The 21314-nt window shown below is 33.7% G+C and overlaps 1 protein-coding gene across 1 annotated transcript; it reads right to left on the reverse strand.

Moving 5' to 3' along the window:
- Nucleotides 1-1093: 1093 nt before the first annotated feature.
- rhoca (ras homolog family member Ca) lies at nt 1094-20800 on the reverse strand. The gene is made up of 3 exons (XM_073852326.1): nt 20640-20800; nt 6246-6403; nt 1094-1255 (listed from the first exon to the last, which is right to left on the reverse strand). The coding sequence occupies exons 2-3, from the start codon at nt 6399-6401 to the stop codon at nt 1109-1111; spliced, it is 303 nt and encodes a 100-aa protein (XP_073708427.1). The 5' UTR covers nt 6402-6403; nt 20640-20800; the 3' UTR covers nt 1094-1108.
- Nucleotides 20801-21314: the final 514 nt, after the last annotated feature.

A 21314-nucleotide genomic window follows, 5' to 3' on the forward strand; every position in this document is an offset into this window, starting at 1 on the left:
AATGTACACGAATAAAATAAACTAAATCACAATAAATATACATGAATATAGTATTGCATTAATATTGATAATTAAAATATATTTTATTTAACTTTATCTAAAATATTTATTAAATATGTGTATATTTTCCCCCAGTTTTCACATGTACACAAAAAAGTATATATATATATATATATAAAATTTATGAGTTTAAATATATTTTTTTAATTCAGCTATATTTAAAAGAAAAAAAATTATATTAATATAATATAGAATATTATATAAATGTTTTATAATTAATATATGTAGTATTATAAAATAAATTGTATAACTGTGTAAATAAACTCTCTATATACTCATACATATATATATAGAGAGAGAGAGAATATATACATATGTACAAAGATACACACCCACATATGTGTGTGTGTGTGTGTGTGTGTGTGTGTGTGTGTGTGTGTGTGTGTGAGAGATATAATGAAAAGTATAAGAAAGAAAGTATTGCCACATGTTCAAACTGTAGTTACTGTAATTTGAAGAAAACAAAATGGTAACAAAAATGTGAAAAGGTTAAATAATACTTGTATATGGTCTTATAAAACTTAATTTTGCAATGTGAATGTGACCCAAATAAAGTACGAGTTAAATAAGGGATTTGCCCAACAAATCCAATCCTATTATTCAGAAGTAATTCATGTTTAGAGCCTCGGAAGAATAATGGTGGTTCCATTCCAACATTCATTTCACTGCTGGATGAATTATATGACTGATTTTTTTATGTAATATTGATCTTTTTGAACTCTGCTGAATCATCCAGCTGAATTCTAACAAATAATCTCAGAACTGTGTGCAATAACTTTCACACACATCCTAGTTCAAGTTTCAGCTTCCCGACGCTTATTGTAACAGAGAAGAGAACCAGGATGTTCCTTCGGGAAGCTGGTGGAGATAAAGGACAGTGATGTCATGGACACAAGAGTTATCACGATGCGCCTTGACTCTTAGACAAAACACAGGAACTTCCTGAATACAGTGATGACTGAGTCAATCGTTTTTTCCAGTAAGAAAGGCCCTGTCCTAAATAAGGATTGGCCAAATTGAAAGATATATATAAAAAAAAAAAAAGATTTTAGGGTTTTCGGGAAATCTGATTACCTAAACTGTCGGGACTGTCTATGGAGAAACACATGAGGATGACATCTGTGTCTGGGTAAGACAGAGGCCTCAGACGATCGTAGTCTTCCTGTCCTGCTGTGTCCCACAATGCCAGCTCCACCTGGGGATCAGAATTGGAGAGAATGAGTCAAAGCTCATTTGTGACAGCTAGTCAAAGCCTTTTTATGATCAGTACAGCATGCTGGACTTCACACGATGACTCATTTGGAATCGAGCGAGTTGCACAAAAGCAGAAGTGCACTTCTGCTATATATTTTTAAGACTATATAAAGTCAATAGGTGTTCCCTTAGGAGTGTACAACCCAAGAAGTGAGGCAAAAAAAAAAGAGCAGTTCTGGCTTAAGAAAGGTAATTGGAAACATGCGAGTGTGTTTTCCCCCCTGCTTTATATTTAGACCTTTACTGACAAGATATATTCAGATTATTAAGCAATGACAGATGTGTTTCTGCCTCTCTACACTAGGGATGCACAAAAATGCAATACCGATTATACCAACTATTTTTAAGCTACAGCCAATAAAAAACAGCTGAAATGTAAAAATATTTAAAATGTAGAATGTTATTTAAATTAATAATTATTCATTTGTTTCACATTTACAAACACACATTTTTCCAGGTAAAATGTTTATTTATTCTATTATTTAAAGTTTTGTATTAATTTACTTTTTTAGATTATTTGTTAAATTGTTAATAAACAAATATAATTTATGATATTTTTTAAAGAGTCATGATGTTCTACAAATGTTTGGTATGATTTACTGTTTTAGAGTTTTTCTGTCACATTTAAATGTATTTAAATAAATATTTAAATAAATAATAATTAATTTGTTTCACATTTACAAACACAAATATATTTTTAAGGTAAAATAATAATTAATTCTATTTTTATTTATTTATTTTATATTTATTTACTTTTATTTAAATTATTTTCAAAAACAATCAAATATTTTAATATATTTGAATAAATATTTAAATTAAAAATAATCATTATTTTGTTTCACATTTAGAAATATATTTTTTGAGGTAAAATGATAATTTACTCTTTTTATTTATTTTAAAATATTTATTTACTTACATTTGTTTAGAGTCATGATGTTCTACAGGAGGCTGGAATATCATTTACTATTTTATATTTTTTTTTTTACATGACAAAAAATGGCTTCCTGCTATTTAGTAATTCAAATATATAAATATATAAATATATATACATATACATATACATACATATTTATATAATTATTCATTTGTTTCACATTTACAAATACATATATATTTATTAATTTTTTAATTTATTTTACATAATTTATTTACTTACATTTGTTTAGATTTTTTGTTTAAAATTATTTAAAAAAATTATATATATATATATATATATAATTTATTATATTTTTCAAAGAGTCATGATGACATTCTACAGGAGTCTGGTATGTGATTTACTGTTTTATAGTTTTTCTCTCACACGACAAAAATGGATTCCTGGTATTTGTAATTTAAAAATACATATATTTAAACAAAATATTTAAATATATTTAAATAACTAATAATTATAAATTTGTCCCACACTTACAAAAACAGATATTATATGAATATACAATAATTTATTTTATTTTTTATTCATGTTAATTTTTATTTAATTATTTTAATGACATTCTACAGGAGTCTGATACATAATTTACTGTTGTACAATTTTTTTCTGTCACATGACAAAAATGGCTTTCTGCGTGTTTTCTATTTTGGTTTATTTAGTAATTTTAAAAATATATATTTAAATAAAATATACAAATACTTTTAAATACATATTTAAATAAGCAAGCAAATTTGTTTAATATTTTTAAATATTTACATTTTTAAGACTAATCTTTAAAAATAAATTTCAAATATTTAAATGTCATATTTAAATTTTTTTAGACAAATATTAAAAGGCAGTAAAAACCTTTACCTTAATAACATGGTCAACATAGTCATTTTTAAGTTATTGTATGTATAAAAAGCATTTGTAATTTTTTTGTTTGTTGTTTACAAAAAATGAACAGGTCTACAGGGGAAAATAGTGTCATGTCAAAAGCTTTATAAATAATGTTAAGTAAAAAATAAAAAATAACATTTAAAAAAAAAAAGAGAGAAATTTCTTAGTACTTCTGACCTGTCATAGAAATCCTTGATCTGCTTTCAATCTCAGATCAATGCAAATAATCTAAAATCAGTGATATCATCTCAGATATTTCTCAGACAATTCTTCCCATATGCCACTCTTTCCCTCACATAATCGGTACAGGACTTACCCAGTCCAAGCCTAATGAATTAAATGAGTTGAACGGGTGATTAGAGGGAATCAAACTACATCCCTTCTGCTCTCCTGCAGGACTGAAGCTTAGCAATGAGGCTTCACAGCGTCGCTGAGTCATAAACAAGCCTGATGCCACATCATTACACAACCTTTCCTCAATTCACTGAGAGACCAGACTATTTTTTTCCATCTGTGTGCACTGATCTGAAGCTCTACAGTATAATAATCTCGTCAGGTGCAGAATAAACAAGCCCATAATGCTTTGGATGGTTCAAAGCACATACATAGGTGGCATCAGCCAAAAATGAACGTCGTGTTGGTTGCAGACTGCATTTTGGAGACAGATCATGAAGACAAATGTCTTTTTTCCCAAAGCACGGAAAGATTTATGATCACTTCGTCACTGGGAAGCTATATTTTGATGAACTAAGCAGTGTAACACCGCTGAGAGAGTAAGGGGTTTTAGAAGAGATGCCATCCTGCTCCATAATGTCAACATTTCCTGCGCTGGAGAGACAGAATCAGCCCACCTTCCCCAAAAAAACTATCACAGGAAATGAAGTGGTCTGTTTAATCATGCTATATAGGGCGGGCGAGTCACAGCGACGGGGGGGGCGGGATATCTTGAGTCCAGTCAGGAAACCAGAGAGAACAGCCATTTCCTGTTTTGCCAAGTCCCCTTTAGATTTCAGAGTGGTCAGGACTGCAAAACATATGGGCTAAGTTTTATTTTTTAATTTTAGTTTATTAAATATATACTATTTGGATTTCAAAATTAAATATATGTTTTGAAATATATGTTTTTTTAATTTAGTTTAGTCATTCTATTATGTGCTTATCCTTTTTATTTTTTTATTTTTTTTTCATTTTTGAATTGTATTCATTTTTTTTAAACATTTCTTTAAAGCTTGTACTTATTTTAGTCACTTGTCATTCAAGTTAAATTTGTCTAATATTTAATTATTATATTTTAAGTCTATTTCAATTACTGAAACTGATTTTTAATAGATTTAGTTTACAATACCAACACTGTTCCAAAACAACAACTTTTAAATGAGTATATTTTTTTAACATACTTTCGCCTTTTGGGGGGCTTTTTTTTCTTTATTTAATTGCTGTTTAATTCAGTTTTTTTAGTTTTATTAAATATACACTATTTGAATTTCAAAATTAAATAAATGTTTTGAAATATGTTTTTTTTTTTAGTTTAGTCATTCTATTTTGTGCGTTTATAATTTTTTTTTTATTTTTTTAGTCAGTTTCCATTTTAATTAATATTTAATTATTATATTTTAGGTCTATTTCAATCATTTTAATCTATTAAAAATGATTTTTAATAGATTTAGTTTACAATACCAACACCGTTCCAAAACAACAACTTTTAAATTAGTATATTTTTTAACATACTTTTGCTTTTTTTTTTTTTTTTTTAATTTCTGTTAATTTCCATTTTAGTAATTTTAGTACTTCAACATATTTTATTTCTAGTATTTTTTTTTATTTAATGCAAAAAAATAATTAATTACTGAAAGATTTTTATTTAATAATTATATCATTTTATTTCAGCTTTTTGAAATTACTTACAATTTTTTTAAAACTTTCAGTTCACAATGACAACACTGTTCCAAAACAATGACTTCTAAATTAGTAATTTTGTTTTGTGCTTTTGTCATTTTTTAAATGCTATGTTTAATTTCTGTTTATTTCAGTTTTTTTTAGTATTTTAATTCTTCAACTTAATCCTATTTTATTTCAGCTAGTCATCAAGATAACATTAATAATTTTAGTTTTTTTTTTTTTTTTTTTGGTTAACGTTTTTCATTCAATACTTATTTTATTTCTGCTTTCTTTAATTACTGAAATTCATTTTTAATACTTTCACTTCACAATGACAACACTGTTCCAAAACAATGACTTTTAAATTATGCATTTTGTCATTTTTTATTCTACATTTCATTTATTTCAGTTTTTGTCATAATTTTTTTTAACTTAACCCTATTTTATTTCAGCGAGTCACCAAGGAAGCATTGCTTATTTTCATTTTTTACATTTTAGTATTGATTTTTTGTTTTTCATTTTATTTAAATATTATTTGATTTCATTTTATAAGCTTCATTTGACCTCTAACTATAGCACTCTATTGTATTTCTAAATACTTGTTTTCTTTAAAAAGAAAAAAAATGCCTCTAACACTAGCTTTCTCTATTCTTTTTTAATTCCATCTACTTGTTTTCTTTTTATTTATTATAAAAAATGACCTTCTAACACTAGCATTCTCTAATCTTTTTCTATTCCATCTACTTGTTATATTTCTATTTATTATAAAAAAAAAGACTTGTCAGCACTTACATATTATTGGTCTTTTATTGGTTTTGATTTATTCTATTGCCCTCATTGCTAGTTGCTTTAGATAAATGCGTCTGTAAATTCAGACAGTAGTTTTTAATATCTCTAGTTCACAATAACAATACTGTTCCAAAACAATGACTATTATTTTACACTTACTGGCACGATTGTTTGAATAAACATCTGGATAATGTATCTATAGAGGATATACAGTCATCAGACTAAAATAGCAATAGCAATCACAGATTCTTCGCCAGTTTCAGAATGAGCATGACGGTAAAACTGGAAAATAAACTGAAGACATGGGGTTCTGGGTTGCTGACAGATCTCAGCTTGGATTTCACAATCAGAGAATTTCAGAACCAACCCAAACCTCAAGGACTGGAAATATTGTTAAGATGAGTTGTACAAAAAACAGGCTGTGGAGGTTTGGCGGCAGCCAAGAATCAATACCAACCTGTTTGCTGTCGACTTCGATGTCTGCAATGTAGTTCTCGAACACAGTAGGCACGTAGACTTCGGGAAACTGGTCTTTGCTGAACACTATGAGGAGACAGGTCTTCCCACACGCTCCATCTCCCACGATCACCAGCTTTTTCCTGATAGCTGCCATACCTGAGAGGGAAAAAGAAGATTTGCTTTAAGATAAGAGTTCTTATATTAAAAAGATTGTCTTTGCGAACAAACAGTTGCTTTTGATTCTGATCTTTTCCATCAGTTCATAAAACTGACCTAAATGATTCATTTCCATCTGTTAATCACATCAAACTACAAGTCAAAAGTTTACATACACCATGCTGACTCTGCAAAATGTTAATTATTTTACCAAAATAAGAGGGATCATTCAAGATGCACGTTATTTATTTTTTTAATACTGACCTGGATTAGATATTTCCCATAAAAAAAAAAACGATTACATAAAGTTCACAAAAGAAAATAATAGTTGAATTTATAAAAATGAGCCTGTTCAAAAGTTTACATACACTTGATTCTTAATACTGTGTTGTTACCTGAATGATCCACAGCTGTGTGTTTTTTGTTGCTCATGAGTCCCTTGTTTGTCCTGAACAGTTAAACTGCCTGCTGTTCTTTAGAAAAACCCTTCAGGTCCCACAAATTCTTAGGTTTTTCAGCATTTTTGTGTATTTGAAATCTTTCCAACAATGACTGTATGATTTTGAGATCCTTCTTTTCACACTGAGGACAACTGAGGGACTCATATGCAACTATTACAGAAGGTTTAAACTCTCACTGATGCTTCAGAATGAAAAACTATGCATTAAGAGCCGGGGGTGTAAACTTTCAAACAGAATGAAGGTGTGTACATTTTTCTTATTTTGCCTAAATATCCTATTTTCATTTAGTACTGCCCTTCAAAAGCTACAGAAGATTTCCCAGAAGACAAAATAAGTTAAAATTACCCTGAACTTCAAATTGAATGCATTGCTTTTCTATCTAGCGCATCAGTAACTGTTTGAACCTTCTATAAAAGTTGCATATGAGTCCCTTAGTTGTCTTCAGTGTGAAAAGATGGATCTCAAAATCATACAGTCATTGTTGGAAAGAGTTCTAATACACAAAAATGCTGAAAAACCAAAGAATTTGTGAGACCTGAAGGATTTTTCTGAAGAACAGCAGACAGTTTAACTGTTCAGGTCAAACAAGGGACTCATGAACAACTATCACTAAACAAACAAACAAACAAAAACCCATTCAGGTAACAACACAGTATTAAGAATCAAGTACACTTTTTAAAAAGTATCATTTTTATAAATTCAACTATTATTTTCTCTTGTGGGCTATATGTAAATATCTTATATGTGAAGCATCTCATTCAGGTCAGTACTAAATAAAAAATAACATGCATTTTGTATGATTTATTTTGGTAAAATAATTAACATTTTGCAGATTCTGCAAGGTGTATGCAAACTTTTGACCTCAACTGTATCGTTTACAAGCGGTTATCCTGACATATTTCCCACGGTTGAAATGCTGATTGAGTGATTAAATGAGAAAGGTTACAGCTTTCGGTAAGTTGTACTCTTTCTTTTAACGTTCATTCATGTTTATTTCCTGCTGAAACTGGTTAAAGTGGAGTGCATTTTATTACAGTGAATACTGTAATAAAATGGACAGAATTTGAAATCTGAGACTGTGTTTCATATCAAAAGCAACAAAGCTTACTGCGATTTATGGAATGCGAGGCATACTGTAATGTTCAGTTTGTTATCTGAAAACAGGCTAGACTAATCGATCTATGGAATTTAAGAATTGATATTGTTTCGTAAAAACGAGAATCAATTAAAATTGAGAAATTGATATTTTTACCCAGTCCTACTCACATGGTGCTTTCCTAGGAACAGCTGAATAGCCTTATTTACATTATTTATAAGAGTAGCCAGGAAATACTTTATAAATTCAATGCTAAACTACAACAGCTCTCGATTGGTCCTCCAAAACAACAAAACGACTTGCTCTTTTTAACTCGCAGCCCAATGTTTTCTTTATCATTAGACCATATGTTGTCCACCATAACAGAAAACAGACCTGAAGGCACATGCAAGCCTCTGGATCAAAAGCAGATGTGAAAAACATGTGTATGTAAACATGACATGAACATCTGTTTAACATGAACCTGATACCAAACTCACCCTGTGGACACAATCCTCACGAGCTACAAAACACACATCAAAATGCACGCAAGGCTCAACCAGACCTGTCAACATGCTTCCTAATAATTTTAATCGCATACAACGTTCTTACAGTTTCAACCTTGTAGTATGTTGCATTTTATTGACTGAGCAAATCCAATTTTAGTCAAACTCTATTTTAAATTAAAGAGTTCATTTTGGACTCCGGCTACACGAGTCAAATCAATTTGCACTATAAACTGCAAGTTGTCAGTTTGGCGGAAGAAGAAAGCATTTACTCATAATGAACTTAGCGAGATCTCCGAGGAGCATGTATTATCGCATTAATCTGTCATGCATTTGATCGCTGACATCAATTTCCACACTAACTCGCTCGCTTATAGGAGCTAGTGGTGGTGTGATAATTCTTAGGAAGAAGCGAAAGGTCGTGCTTGGGTCTTTATGTGGGCGATGAGGGAGATTTGTCCCGCATCCATGATGAATGTGTGCCAGTAGGAAAGCACAGCTGTGCATATCCTACCAAGCCGCCCCAATGCTCATTTGTCCTTCCTTAGTAATCTCAAAACACACACTCTTCTCCACTGTCTGGGCGTATGTTAACACGGCCACTTATCAACAGGCCTCCATCAGATTGTGCTTCCTAGGAGCAGAAAGAACTTTATTTTTAGTACGGCCTGGGTTTCTGTCTCTCTCAGACGAAGCTCCATCCACCCACAGGAAACGCAGGGGTTTAGTTTCTAACAAAGAGGGAGCACAAGGAAGCCTTCAGAAATAAATGGAGAAAAGAAGTTGTAGTTTCCATGACTTTTTTGCTCTAATGCGACACTATACAGAACGTTTTTTGAGTATTTTTTTAATGAATAGCAAAGTTCAATAAAGTATTTTTTTTTTTATTTTGAAACAATCTCATTGTGAGATGTTTAGAACACATGTGACCCTGCACCACATAACCAGTTTTAAGTAACACAGGTATATTTGTAGCAATAGCCAACAATACATTGTATGGGTCATTGTCACATGGCAAAAATAATTAGGATACTAAGTATGTTCCATAAAGATATTTTGTAAATTTTCAATTTTCTGAATATTTAGATTTTTTTGCACTGTCAGATTCCTGATTTTCAGATAGTTGTATCTCACCCAAATACTGTCCTATCCTAACAATATCCTATACTATTTTTTTTTTTTAATCAAATGTAATTTCAGGTCCCAGTCGCATTTTCTTGGTTAAATAAACATTATTTACATGATCAGAAAAAAAATATTTTATATTTTAAATTAAAAATGTAATCAATATTCTATTTATTAAAGCCAAGTATGAATCTCATCAAGTTAATGTTTTTAAGCATTTTCAAAATGATTCCTAAAATAATAACTTAAGCCAGGAACAATTTAAAAATAGATTTATTTGTGAACTTATGTTCAGCTATTCTTTTTAATAGTTAACTTTTCAACTATTCTTACATTTTTCAGATCATCAGTCATCAAAGCTCAGTAAATATTGGTCACAGACACAAGATTTACTTTCAATTTCACCAAAAAAAAAAAACATAGATCATGTTTTTAGGCCATTTCAAGTCTTATTTTGACATAAAGTGGTTATATCAATGTGTTTGAGTTTTTAAAATTAGTCATCCATTAACACCATTATATTGTTCATTCAGACTGTTTGTGAACGCAAAACAACAAAAGGCGGAGTCATATTACGATGGAGGGATTGCCTCCTCTCACGTGACTTTTCTCCATTCATTTTCAATTACCCCCCACCAAACCCGCTGTACGCTTTAGGGGGTCTGTTAAAACTTAAAGGGCTCAGGGAAGGCGAGAGAGATGCGGACTCCAGCTGGTGTCGGTGTTGAACAATGTTTCTTTAGAAAAACTAGTAATTTATACACTTTCTAATAATATACTTTATAATACTGGCATTGTTTTATTTTTTTTACTATGAATTGTTTTCTCATCCAATATCCTTGGAGGAAACACCCGTGATATACGTTTAGAAATCTTTTTTTTTTTAACTTTTAAAAAAGTGAATTAACAGTAACAAAATTAACACAAATTAAAAAATTCAAATTTCAAAAAAAAATCTGTACATTTTCAAAACAGTGTTAATTAATCATATGTGACCCTGGACCACAAAAGCAGACATAACAAGGTTACATTTTTTGAAATTGAGATTTATACAAAATCTGAAAACTGAATAAATAAACAGGATATTTGGCCAAGATACAACTATTTGAAAATCTGGAATCTGAGGGTGCAAAAAAATCTAAATATTGAGAAAGTTGTCCAAATTAAGTTCTTAGCAATGCATATTACTAATCAAAAATTAAGTTTTGATATATTAAAAGTAGGAAATTTACAAAATATATTCATGGAACATGATTTTTACTTAGTATCCTAATGATTTATGTCATAAAAGAAAAATGTATAATTTTGCCCCATACAATGTATTTTTGGCTATTGCTACAAACATACCCGTGCTATTTAAGACTAGTTTTGTGGTCCAGGGTCACATATTTATCATGAGAAGTTAACATTGTAACTCTGACAGCCAAGCACCACTAATAATCCTCACTTTAATAACTTACCGTCCTCTTTTTGACAAAAGGGTTTTGTTATTTTAAATGTTAGACATCACTGCTTTAAAAAAAAAAAAAGTCACGTAGACCTCTCTATTCGAAACCATTTCGGAGATATCAAAAGAGAAACCAAGCTTTTAGAAAATTCACCAATGATCAGGAAGGACTTTAACTTGAACGACAGAGAATAAAAAGTATGCAGCTGATCAGGAACACTTCCTTTTAAGCATTGTATCGCTAAGTAATGCATGGAATTCCCTGTTGTTTTCCAGTTTCATGTAAATAGGTCTTCTACTTGTGATTCATATGTACAAAAACACTCAAATGAGTCATCCGAAAAAATGCCTTTACAGTTATTGACAAAAGATAAGTACACAAATATAGGCAAGCAGGTAATTCAGGTTACAGAACCAAACCGAAGGAACTTTATACACCTTGGAACTATTGTTATAGACTCTCAACTCTTTGTGGAGAGAGAGAGAGAAACTCAAATCCATGTGACCAGCATTGGTTATGTTTCCTGTGACACATCTGGACAAGTCCCAAAGTTCTTCTAAACAAATATCTTTGTTAGTAACACAACTAGAACAAGTTTCTGGCTGAGGATGGGGGACAGTCCAACTATTCCCAAACACATCCATTTTTCAGTTCAACTACATAGTAACTTAAAATATATTACTGCAGGTAACCGACAATTACTCCCTAGTTTGCCCATGGCCTAAAGCAGTGGTCAGGAACCTATGGCTCACGAAACATCTGGCTCTTTGTCAAAAATGACATAGCTCGCCAGCTGTCTCCCTTCACTAACATATTGCAGTAAAAAATATAACCGTTACCAGAAATCAGTTCCCTGCAGAAAATTAAAGTACATTTTCTTTGTTGTACAGCGAATCAAAGTTAACGAAGAGTCAGTTTACAATAATATTACGTTGTTCCGACCAATGCGCGTATGCGGTGCTGTGTTCAAGAGTGCAGATTCAAGCAACAACCGTGAGCGGTGACGGTGAAAAAAAAAAACATTCAGGAGCAACGACCAGTAAGTTTCGAAACGAACAGACGAAAACATTTGCTTTTATTCAAAGCGCTCTGTCTGGTTTGTTCAGATCAATTGTCGCCGCAAAACTGATTTAAATCCGATCTTTAATTCCCACATTATATTTAAATTTAAAGGAGATACAGCAACAAATAAGCAGTGCATTTTATTCATTATTAGCTCATTTCAAGATTAAAGACCGCAAGAGGAGAGAGCGCGGCATCCGCACTGCAAAGGTAAGTTTGCCTCACTACTTTTAATGAAGATGATTGTGCACTGAGCATCTGCGAATTACTTTCAGTTTCATTTGTAGCAGTTTGCTTGTTGGCTTGCTGAAGAGATACTCAACTACTTATTCGCGGCGATGTTTGTTGCATTAGCACGGTCATTTCTTACTATAACATGCCATATAGCCTATAAAATGCTCTCACAGTTTCGTCTGGAATACGGTCCAGACTAGGGTTGGGTATCGAGAACCAGTTCCACTTTAGAACCGGTTCCAAATTTCCAATAACCGGGTATTCGATAAGACGTGCATTTTAATGTGATTTTTAAACTATTTTAATGTGCAGGAAGGAATATAACTTGCACACAGTTTGTGTACAGGGAGCACGGAGCGATGCGGGTTCCCGACCAGTGTACGTAATCAAACAATTCCGTGCATTTTCACTGCAGAAGACTTCTCTTTCACATTTATTGACCCTTATGCATGAAATACGTCAGCACATCCTCATAAACACAGCGTTTTTGTCTTGAGTGAACGTAAACAGGTAAGAAAGAAAACGCATGTGTAACAGTATTTTAAGATCTTTGTTTGGTGTTAAAGAGACAGCCGTCTAATAAACGTGCTGCCTGTCATTAATGTTAATCAAAGAACAAAAGAAAATCATTAACTGACTGAATATCTTTTATAAATGTAATGATTAATCAATATTTATAAAAAGGAAAACCATGCAGCGTTTTTAAACTTTTGATTTCAATTTCTGACATTTGTTCAGTTTTATTTATTTATGCTATTGCTAATTGATTGGTTTGTTCCTATTTTATTACTTGTCTTTAACAATTTAATGTTTGAAATTTATATTAGTCTAGTTGTTTTTTTCTGTGGTATTTTTTGGTAAAACCATAGGCAAAAGACAGAATTAATATGTTTGACATCTTAAAGGAACCGTATGTAGGATTTGTAGGCCAAAACTGGTACTGCAATCACTTTCAAAATACTGTAGAACTGTGTATCCCCTCCCGCTCCCCCCTGACTCGAGGTTGCCAGCTAAGCTGCAGGATCCAGCAGGAACCTAGGCTGCTACAAGGAGCTTCCAATGGCAAGTGACGAGTCCTACACAGTGTTTTTTTTTCTTCTGTTGCTTCACGAGAGATGTTTTGCGAAGTAATTATGTATCGCAAAAATTTACTAATGACGATTAGCCAAATATTTCGTAAAGATGTACTGTAACACCCTGTCTACACTGGATGCGCGCGATGCGACAAATACAATAGAACCTATTATGCTGTCTACACTGGATGCGGCGCGACACGGCAGATCCCCGACAGTAATCTGCTGCCGCGTTCTATTTATGACGTGCTCACACAAAGTTTAAATGATTTGCAACGGTCGCTTTGTCGTGTCCAGTGTGGACAGACTATAGCTGTTGCATCCGGTGTAGACACGGTGTAATACCACATTTCAGTCGGAACATGGACTGTTTTCATACCCTGCTAGTGGTGCGATATAAAGCTTTTTATGAAGCATTTAGCACGGCCGACTGTGGAAAATCCACTGTGTACGGAAGCAAAGTTAGCCAAACATAGATGGATCTTACCTGTCCAGGAGAAAATCAAATTCTTCTCCGTTTTCAGCCGTCTGCATCTTTCAAAGGCATCTCCTATACAAACCCTTGTTTTATTTCGGACTTTGTCACGACGTATTTCGGATTCATAACGAGGTCTTTTAGGTTTCGTAACGTTATACATGTTCTATCCGACACGTTCATAGCTGCAGCTGTAACAGAGCTGGCAACCCGGATGACAAAACTCTACTGACTTCGTGATTGGTAGATAGCTGGAGGGTGGAGCCTCAGACCAAAACACAAAATGACAACAATAACATCAGTTGTGGGCTGCAACTCTCACTTTTAAATGACAATATCCTGGCCGGACCACTGTTGTCAGTGATATAAAGTATTTGAAATGAACATGATTTCTTAATGTCTAGTGACATGTCAGGGCCATTTTATGATTAACTAAAATACATTTCTTACATACAGGTTGTATCAGCGATTTCAAGCCTGAAACATAAAGTGTCAAATTCAGCTGACCTTTCTTCACGATCCGCTCGCTGCCTGCCCCATATGTCGACTGTAAAAAAAAAACGCGTCTCTCTGGTCAGCCTAGGGTCCAAGATATCCCAAAAAAAACAATCGGTGCTACCAACCTTTCCACAGAAAAACAGTGTTCCAACCAATCAGCGTCAGGGGTTTGGTGTTGTGGACTTTACTGGTGCAGGGATGTGAGCGAGGCGGAGCGAAAGTCCACAACACCAAACCCCTGACGCTGATTGGTTGGAACTAGGGGTGGAACGGTACATGTATTCGTTTCGAACCGAATCGGTACGGGGGTCACGGTTCGGTGCATGAATTTAAACGGAGAATACACGGTATGAAAATAAAAAAAAACTTGCCTGCAAAATAATTAATGTAATGCGGAACTACTGTTAGATACGCGGGTTCTTTAGGGACAGCTAATATTTAGCCCCGCTTTAGCTCTGAAGCTCTGATTGGCGTCGATGCAGCCGAGCTCCGCCTATGTATGCGCTCTATCAGAGCCCGTCTACATTCTCTGGCACTCTGCAGTTTTTTGTCAGCTCGACGGTCCATCCAGTGAGTGAGTCAGAGATAGCAGCGACAGCGAGTATAGCAAGTGGTGGTGTTCCACAAGAGTTAGAGGATCCGCCGGCCTCTTTAAGGGCAAGTTTCCTGAACTTTATGATTTGTCAAGCCCCTATTATTTTGACGCTAATAGAAGAAACAATGCATGGAGACGCATAGGCTTGGAGCTAGTGCGCAGCTGATGGTTGCTTAGAAACGGCAGACGCTTCCGGAGCGCAAGCGCCCGAGCGCTTTGTTGATCAGGAAGAAAGCGGCGCGCCTAGCGTTTTTCATGCGTTTTTAGGCGCGACATGTGAACGGCCCCTTAGATCGCAAGTTTGGGAAAACTTCGCTTTTCCAGTCAGTTACAGTAGTACAGGCGAGAGAGTGGTGGAAAAGACGAGGACTGTGTGTTGCCGTTGTTCAGTGGTTGTTGGGTATGTGAGTGGAAATACATCTAATTGCCTTCTGCATTTTTGTTTTGCTTTTCCCTCCACTGTACCGAAATCATACCGAACCGTGACGTCTGAACCGAGGTACGAACCGAACCGTGACTTCTGTGAACCGTTCCACCCCTAGTTGGAACACTGTTTTTCTGTGGAAAGGTTGGTAGCACCGACTTTTTTTTGGCATATCTTGGACCCTAGGCTGACCAAAGAGCCTTTTTTTTTTTACAGTCGATTTATGGGGCAGGCAGCGAGCGTATCGTGAAGAAAGGTCAGCTGAATTTGACACTTTATGTTTCAGGCTTGAAATCGCTGATACAACCTTTAAGGTTTGACTTAAAACTTTTTAATGGTTTTTATTGGAATCGGAATCGATTAGCAGAATCGGAACCGGAATCGATGAAGTTCAAACGATACTCAACCCTAGCCCAGACCACCTCCTGAAGTGGCATTTACATTTGGCCTTTTCACGATCTACCCATTCAGAGAAAATGCATGAAGTGACCCAGTGTAAACAAAGTACCCCATGGGCAAAAGCCAGAAAAAGTAAATGTTATTTTTATAGTAAAATTTTGTTTATTTTAAATTGTATTTGTGTGGGGGGGGGGGGGGGGAATAACCAGAATTTAAAAATGTGCATGTTTTTCATTCATGCATTTAGCATGTGATGCTTCATATTTGTTTAGTTTTGTTACTGAAAACCTTTATTTTTTTGTTACAGTAACATATTGTTTTTGTTCAATGGCTCTTTTTAAGTGTACTCACCAAAAATGAAAAATGTCTCTTTGCTGAAAAAAGGTTCCCAACCCCTGGCCTAAAGTAAGGTTATAAGTTTACACAACCAGAGCAAAGTACTCAAACACAAGCTCCAATACTTGAAATCTCTCCAAAAAAAGTGTGTTTGCAGGAGCTTACTGATCAAAGTCCAAAACTAATGTGCAAATGGATAAAACTAAAGTACTTGCCAGTTAGCTGAAAACTTTTAGGATCATTTCATAGTTTAAGTTGAATTGTAAAAATGACAATTTGACCCTTGCTGATGCAAAACGGCCGGAGTAAAATCCTCTAAATCTCCTAAAGATAGCATCTGTCATGACTGCTATTTAACGTTAAAACTTAACATCAGAACTTTACATTTAAAAAAAAAATGGCATAAAGCCTCCAAAATGAAAATAGGATTGAGGAAATCTCATTTTATTGTCACATGAGGAACAGATACCGACTCGTTTCATGGCCTATATATGACGTTGCGGGTAACAAAACAACCTCAATGCTGAAGATAATAAACTAAAGAGATGTGGTTTAGGTAAACAGTAATAGTGTGTGGGAGAACCTCTCTCCCAATTCAGCGCCAGGTTTTCACATGATGTTATCCAACTATATTTTGATTCAAAATGAGACTAACTAGTGTCTTATCTCTGAAAATTGACTGCATGTCCTGAGATTCCACATGGTCACTCAGAATATAAAATGCCTTAGGGGTTGTAGACCTGAAAATGCATTTTCTGCTTCAGGAAAATATGTGAAAAGTGTGGCAAAGTTCACCAGATGGCAGGTTGACAAAGGCAGCCAGAGGCTTAATGCAACAGGAAGCACGCTGAGGATTCTGGGAGCAGTTTGTAATGCGGATCTGGTCTGAAACCAGTCAATGAGGCATTTTCAGCAAAACTACAATCCATATTAGCTCATTTATCTCAGTCTGGGGTCAGACTCCAAGTGTTGTTAATGCACCGTGGGCATAAAATGTTCATAAACTATTACACAAGTTTTGAGTTGTTGTTTTGTATTAAACATCAAAGAGGTTTATCATAAAAACTCGTCTTCTATTGCGTATATTAATCTCAGTCATTTAGTTATTATCAGTCATTAGCTCAGCTGCATGATGAATTGTCTCGACACCAACTTCATCTCTCTTTCAATATAAAATTCATTAAATAATCAGAAAAACAATAAACAAACAGAAGGTGCAAACCAACTGTTAATAAGCTTTGGATTTTGGCAGCACTCAGTTCTTGTCATTTGCTGACAAGCCTTGTTAATAGTCTTTTAATTCTTCTTGTGCCAGACATTATGTTGTACATATCTGTCAATTGGCCTTAAGGTATTTTAATCAACCTTTTTTTTTTTTTTATAAAAGAGCTGTTCAGTTTAGTTTGTACACTACAAGTCAAAAGATTTTAAAATGTCTTTTAAAGAAGTCTCTCCTGCTCACCAAGTCTGCATTCATTTAATTCAAAGTACAGCAAAAACAGTAACATTTTGAAATACTTTTACTATTTAAAATAACTGTTTTCTATTTCAATATATTTTAAAATGTAATTTATTCCTGTGATTTCAAAGCTGCATTTTTAGCATCATCACCTCCAGTCACATGATTCTTCAGAAATCAATCTAATATTCGGATTTGCTGCTCAAAAACATGTATTATTTGCATGTTGAAAAAAGCTAAGTAGATTTTTTTCAGGTTTCTTTGATGAATTGAAAGTTCAAAATAACAGCATTTATCTGAAATAGAAATCTTTTGTAACATTATAAATGTCTTAATCATCACTTTTGATCAATTGAAAGCATCCTTGCTAAAAAAGAAAAAAAAAAAAGGATTATTTATCTTTATCCCCCCCCCCAAAAAAAAATATTCTAACTGAGCTTTTTAATGCTTTTTATTTGAGATAAATGCTGATATTTGGATCTTTCGTTTCATCAAAGAATCCTGAAAAACTGTTTTAAATATTAATGATAATAATAATAAAATATTTCTTAAACCGCAAATTAACATGTTAGAATGATTTATGAAGGATCTTGTGACACTGAATACTGGAGTAATGATGCTGAAAATGTAGCTTTGATCACTGGAATAAATTAATTTTACAAAATATTCAAATAGAAAACAATTATTTTTAACAGTACAAATATTTTAAAATTTTACTGTTTTTGCTGTACTTTGAATCAAATAAATGCACGCTTGGTGAGCAGAAAAGACTTCAAACCATTACTGTACTTCAATAACCATCTTACTGTTCAAAAACTTTTGACTGATAGTGTAGTTATAAAACCTGGATGAGAATTAAGCATTTTTGAGTCACATGTACCCAGTTTTTGGAATAGGATTTATTTCTAATTTAAGGTCTGGGGTCGACATTGCTTGATGTTGATAAGATTTTGAAATAAAACCATAAATACAAAAATTCAAATATAACACAAAGATGTGGGTTTACATGCTTGACGATTATTTTATATAACAACTTGTTAGTTTAACAACTTAATTTAAATAACATTAAAAAAAAAAAAAAAAAAAAAAGCGCTATTCCAAATATCCACTAAATTTCCTAAGTAATGCATTTTAAACTAGGCCCAAAACATATGCTGTATGTTAATGTAAACTAGGAATTCACCGAACGTTCGGCAACTGAAATTATTTGAATAAGCGAAAAGGCCGAATAAATTATACCGAACAATGACGTGACATGATCGATTAGAGGCGCTCACTAATGCAGCAAACATGTCTGCAGTGTAGAAGCATTTAAAACTGCTCAAGAAAAATGCAAAAATCATTACACTACAAGGAAAATCTGCGCTGAAACACCATAATGAGAATCATTCATTTGCTGCTGTCAGCAAAAAGTAGTACTGAGGTCTTCTTACGGGTTTGCGACAAAATAAAAGTCAACATTAATAAATTACTATTGTAATTTTACTGTTGTTGTGTAAAATAAAATAAAAAGTAACACAAAAATAATGATAACAATCATTACATCAGGTCTATTAATACATTTACTATAACATTCTCCTTTGCTCAGCAAGGCTGCATTTATTTGTACATTAAAAAACACATGCCTGATTTAGGAAAGGGGACTTAAAAATGGCCAAAGAATATTAGTTTTATTAACTTAAATTGTGCTTTGTTGGTATGCTATGATGTCTACTAAAATGTTAAAAATGTTCAGTGTTAAATAAACATTTTTAAATTGCTATTTAATTTATGCAATGGTGAAAAAAATTGGCATGTGGGAAAAATACAAAAAAAGTGTTTTCGGTAATCGGCCTTCGGCCCAGTGTGTGATTTTGTTCGGCTCCGGCCAAGAATTTTCATTTCGGTGCATCCCTAATGTAAACGCTTTTAGGTATGCTAGCTTGATTTTATGCATTACAAAAAGCAAAATAAAATAATTAAAATAAATAGTAAAAATGATCACCGATTACAGAATCTGAATATACAAAATCACACAACTCCAAACAAAAATGTTAATTCCCATGTTAACCATGACAAATATCTTATAATTCATAAAAATTATAACCCACTCTTTTGGATCAAAGAATTTCCATGAATTTTCCAGTCGTGATGACTGGATAATGATTATTAAAAACCACTTTCTCGAAAGAGTAGAGTGAAAGTCTTTTACAGATAATAAAATTCTGGCCGTAACTTTTTATTTTTCCATATCCTTTGACAATTTTCATGAGAGCTCTTCCAGGCCTGGAAAAATCACACTTTTGACTTTCCCTGACATGTCTAGGTTTTCCCAGGATCATGGGAACACTGTCTATCCTGACGCAGACAACAGTTTGTCTTCATATCATACAAAATACTAAAATCTGTGTATGAAATGTCGCTCAAGGCTATCTGAACTGAGTGTAAAATGGCCTACAACACCTCAAGGATTAAAGATCAGGCCTTTCTTAAGTCTTATCCAAGCGTTTGGTTGCCACAGAAGAACACAGCCTTTGGCCTAAGGCACATTCTGAGAAGGCAGTGCTAGAGACGAGCCGACATGTCATCTTGACACACTCTTCGGCGGAACAACAGGTTAGTTAGTCGCTCGGCTGGGTATAGGGGAAAAGTTTTGAACACAACTGAAGCGCTGTCGACTGCAACGCCCTTGTACGACTGAAGGAAACTGATTTAACGTTACTCACGACTCGAAACGGCACATCGAGGAGCGAGCGAACAATCACTTAACGTTACTTCGCAGTGTGTCGAAAAATAACCGTAACTCCTGCGGAGCTTTATGATTCGCAAATGTCTTTTGTATTATTTTTAATACCTCTATAACTCTATACAGAACTGTAAATGTGGACTCCCACATTTAGTCGGTTTAAACTCTCAATTTGACATAATTCCCATATAAAACATCAACGAGCTCGTTTGAGAACTGTCGCGACTCCCGGCCACCACCTACTTTTCCCACACCGCCTCAGCAAACTTGTTTTCTACCAACATTCCTGAAGTCAAACATGTCAAATAAGATGTGTTGTATGCTAACAGAAACATAAATACCTTATTTCCTCTCGGGGTTCAAATTCCCTGTCGATCGCGTGTCCAAGTTTGAGGCGCAACGTGGAGAAATTTCACGCGATTATTGCTTAGAGACGAGCTTTCGACTCACAGAAGACCCGCCCGCAGTAATGGGAATCACACTCGACCGCTGCGCTGCTGAATGTTGACTGGAGGAGGAGGCGGTTCGGCGCTGAGGAGGATCACTGCGGTCCCTCCCTCCGCCACCGATAATAATGACATCATTCTGATCGCTGTGGAGAGCCGCTGGCCGGTAGGCTGTGTCCTACGCACCACACACCACTAAAGCACAGCTCTTTATGCTGGTTCCTCTTCTAAAATCAGTATTTTTTTTGTAATATATTATAAACAAGGCAGCACAATTAAACCACGATCACATGCATTCAGACTATAGGTCTATATAATCAGGGTACATTTACTGTATTGTCTTTTAATGAATATTTATAAAAGCAAATATTGAAATATTTCTTGGCCAAAACAGTGGTTTAAACATGTTGTCTGTTTTATTAGATAAATTGAGCTCAAATTCTATAATAGGCTACTATTCAAAAGTGGGGTCAGTAATATTATTCAATAGAAATTATTTTTTTCAGGATTCTTTAATGAATATTCAAAGTATTAAAGTTGAATAAATGTAACCTTAAAGGTACATATTAG

Source organism: Garra rufa, chromosome 12, assembly GCF_049309525.1.
Source record: "Garra rufa chromosome 12, GarRuf1.0, whole genome shotgun sequence".
NCBI classification, from domain to species: domain Eukaryota; kingdom Metazoa; phylum Chordata; class Actinopteri; order Cypriniformes; family Cyprinidae; genus Garra; species Garra rufa.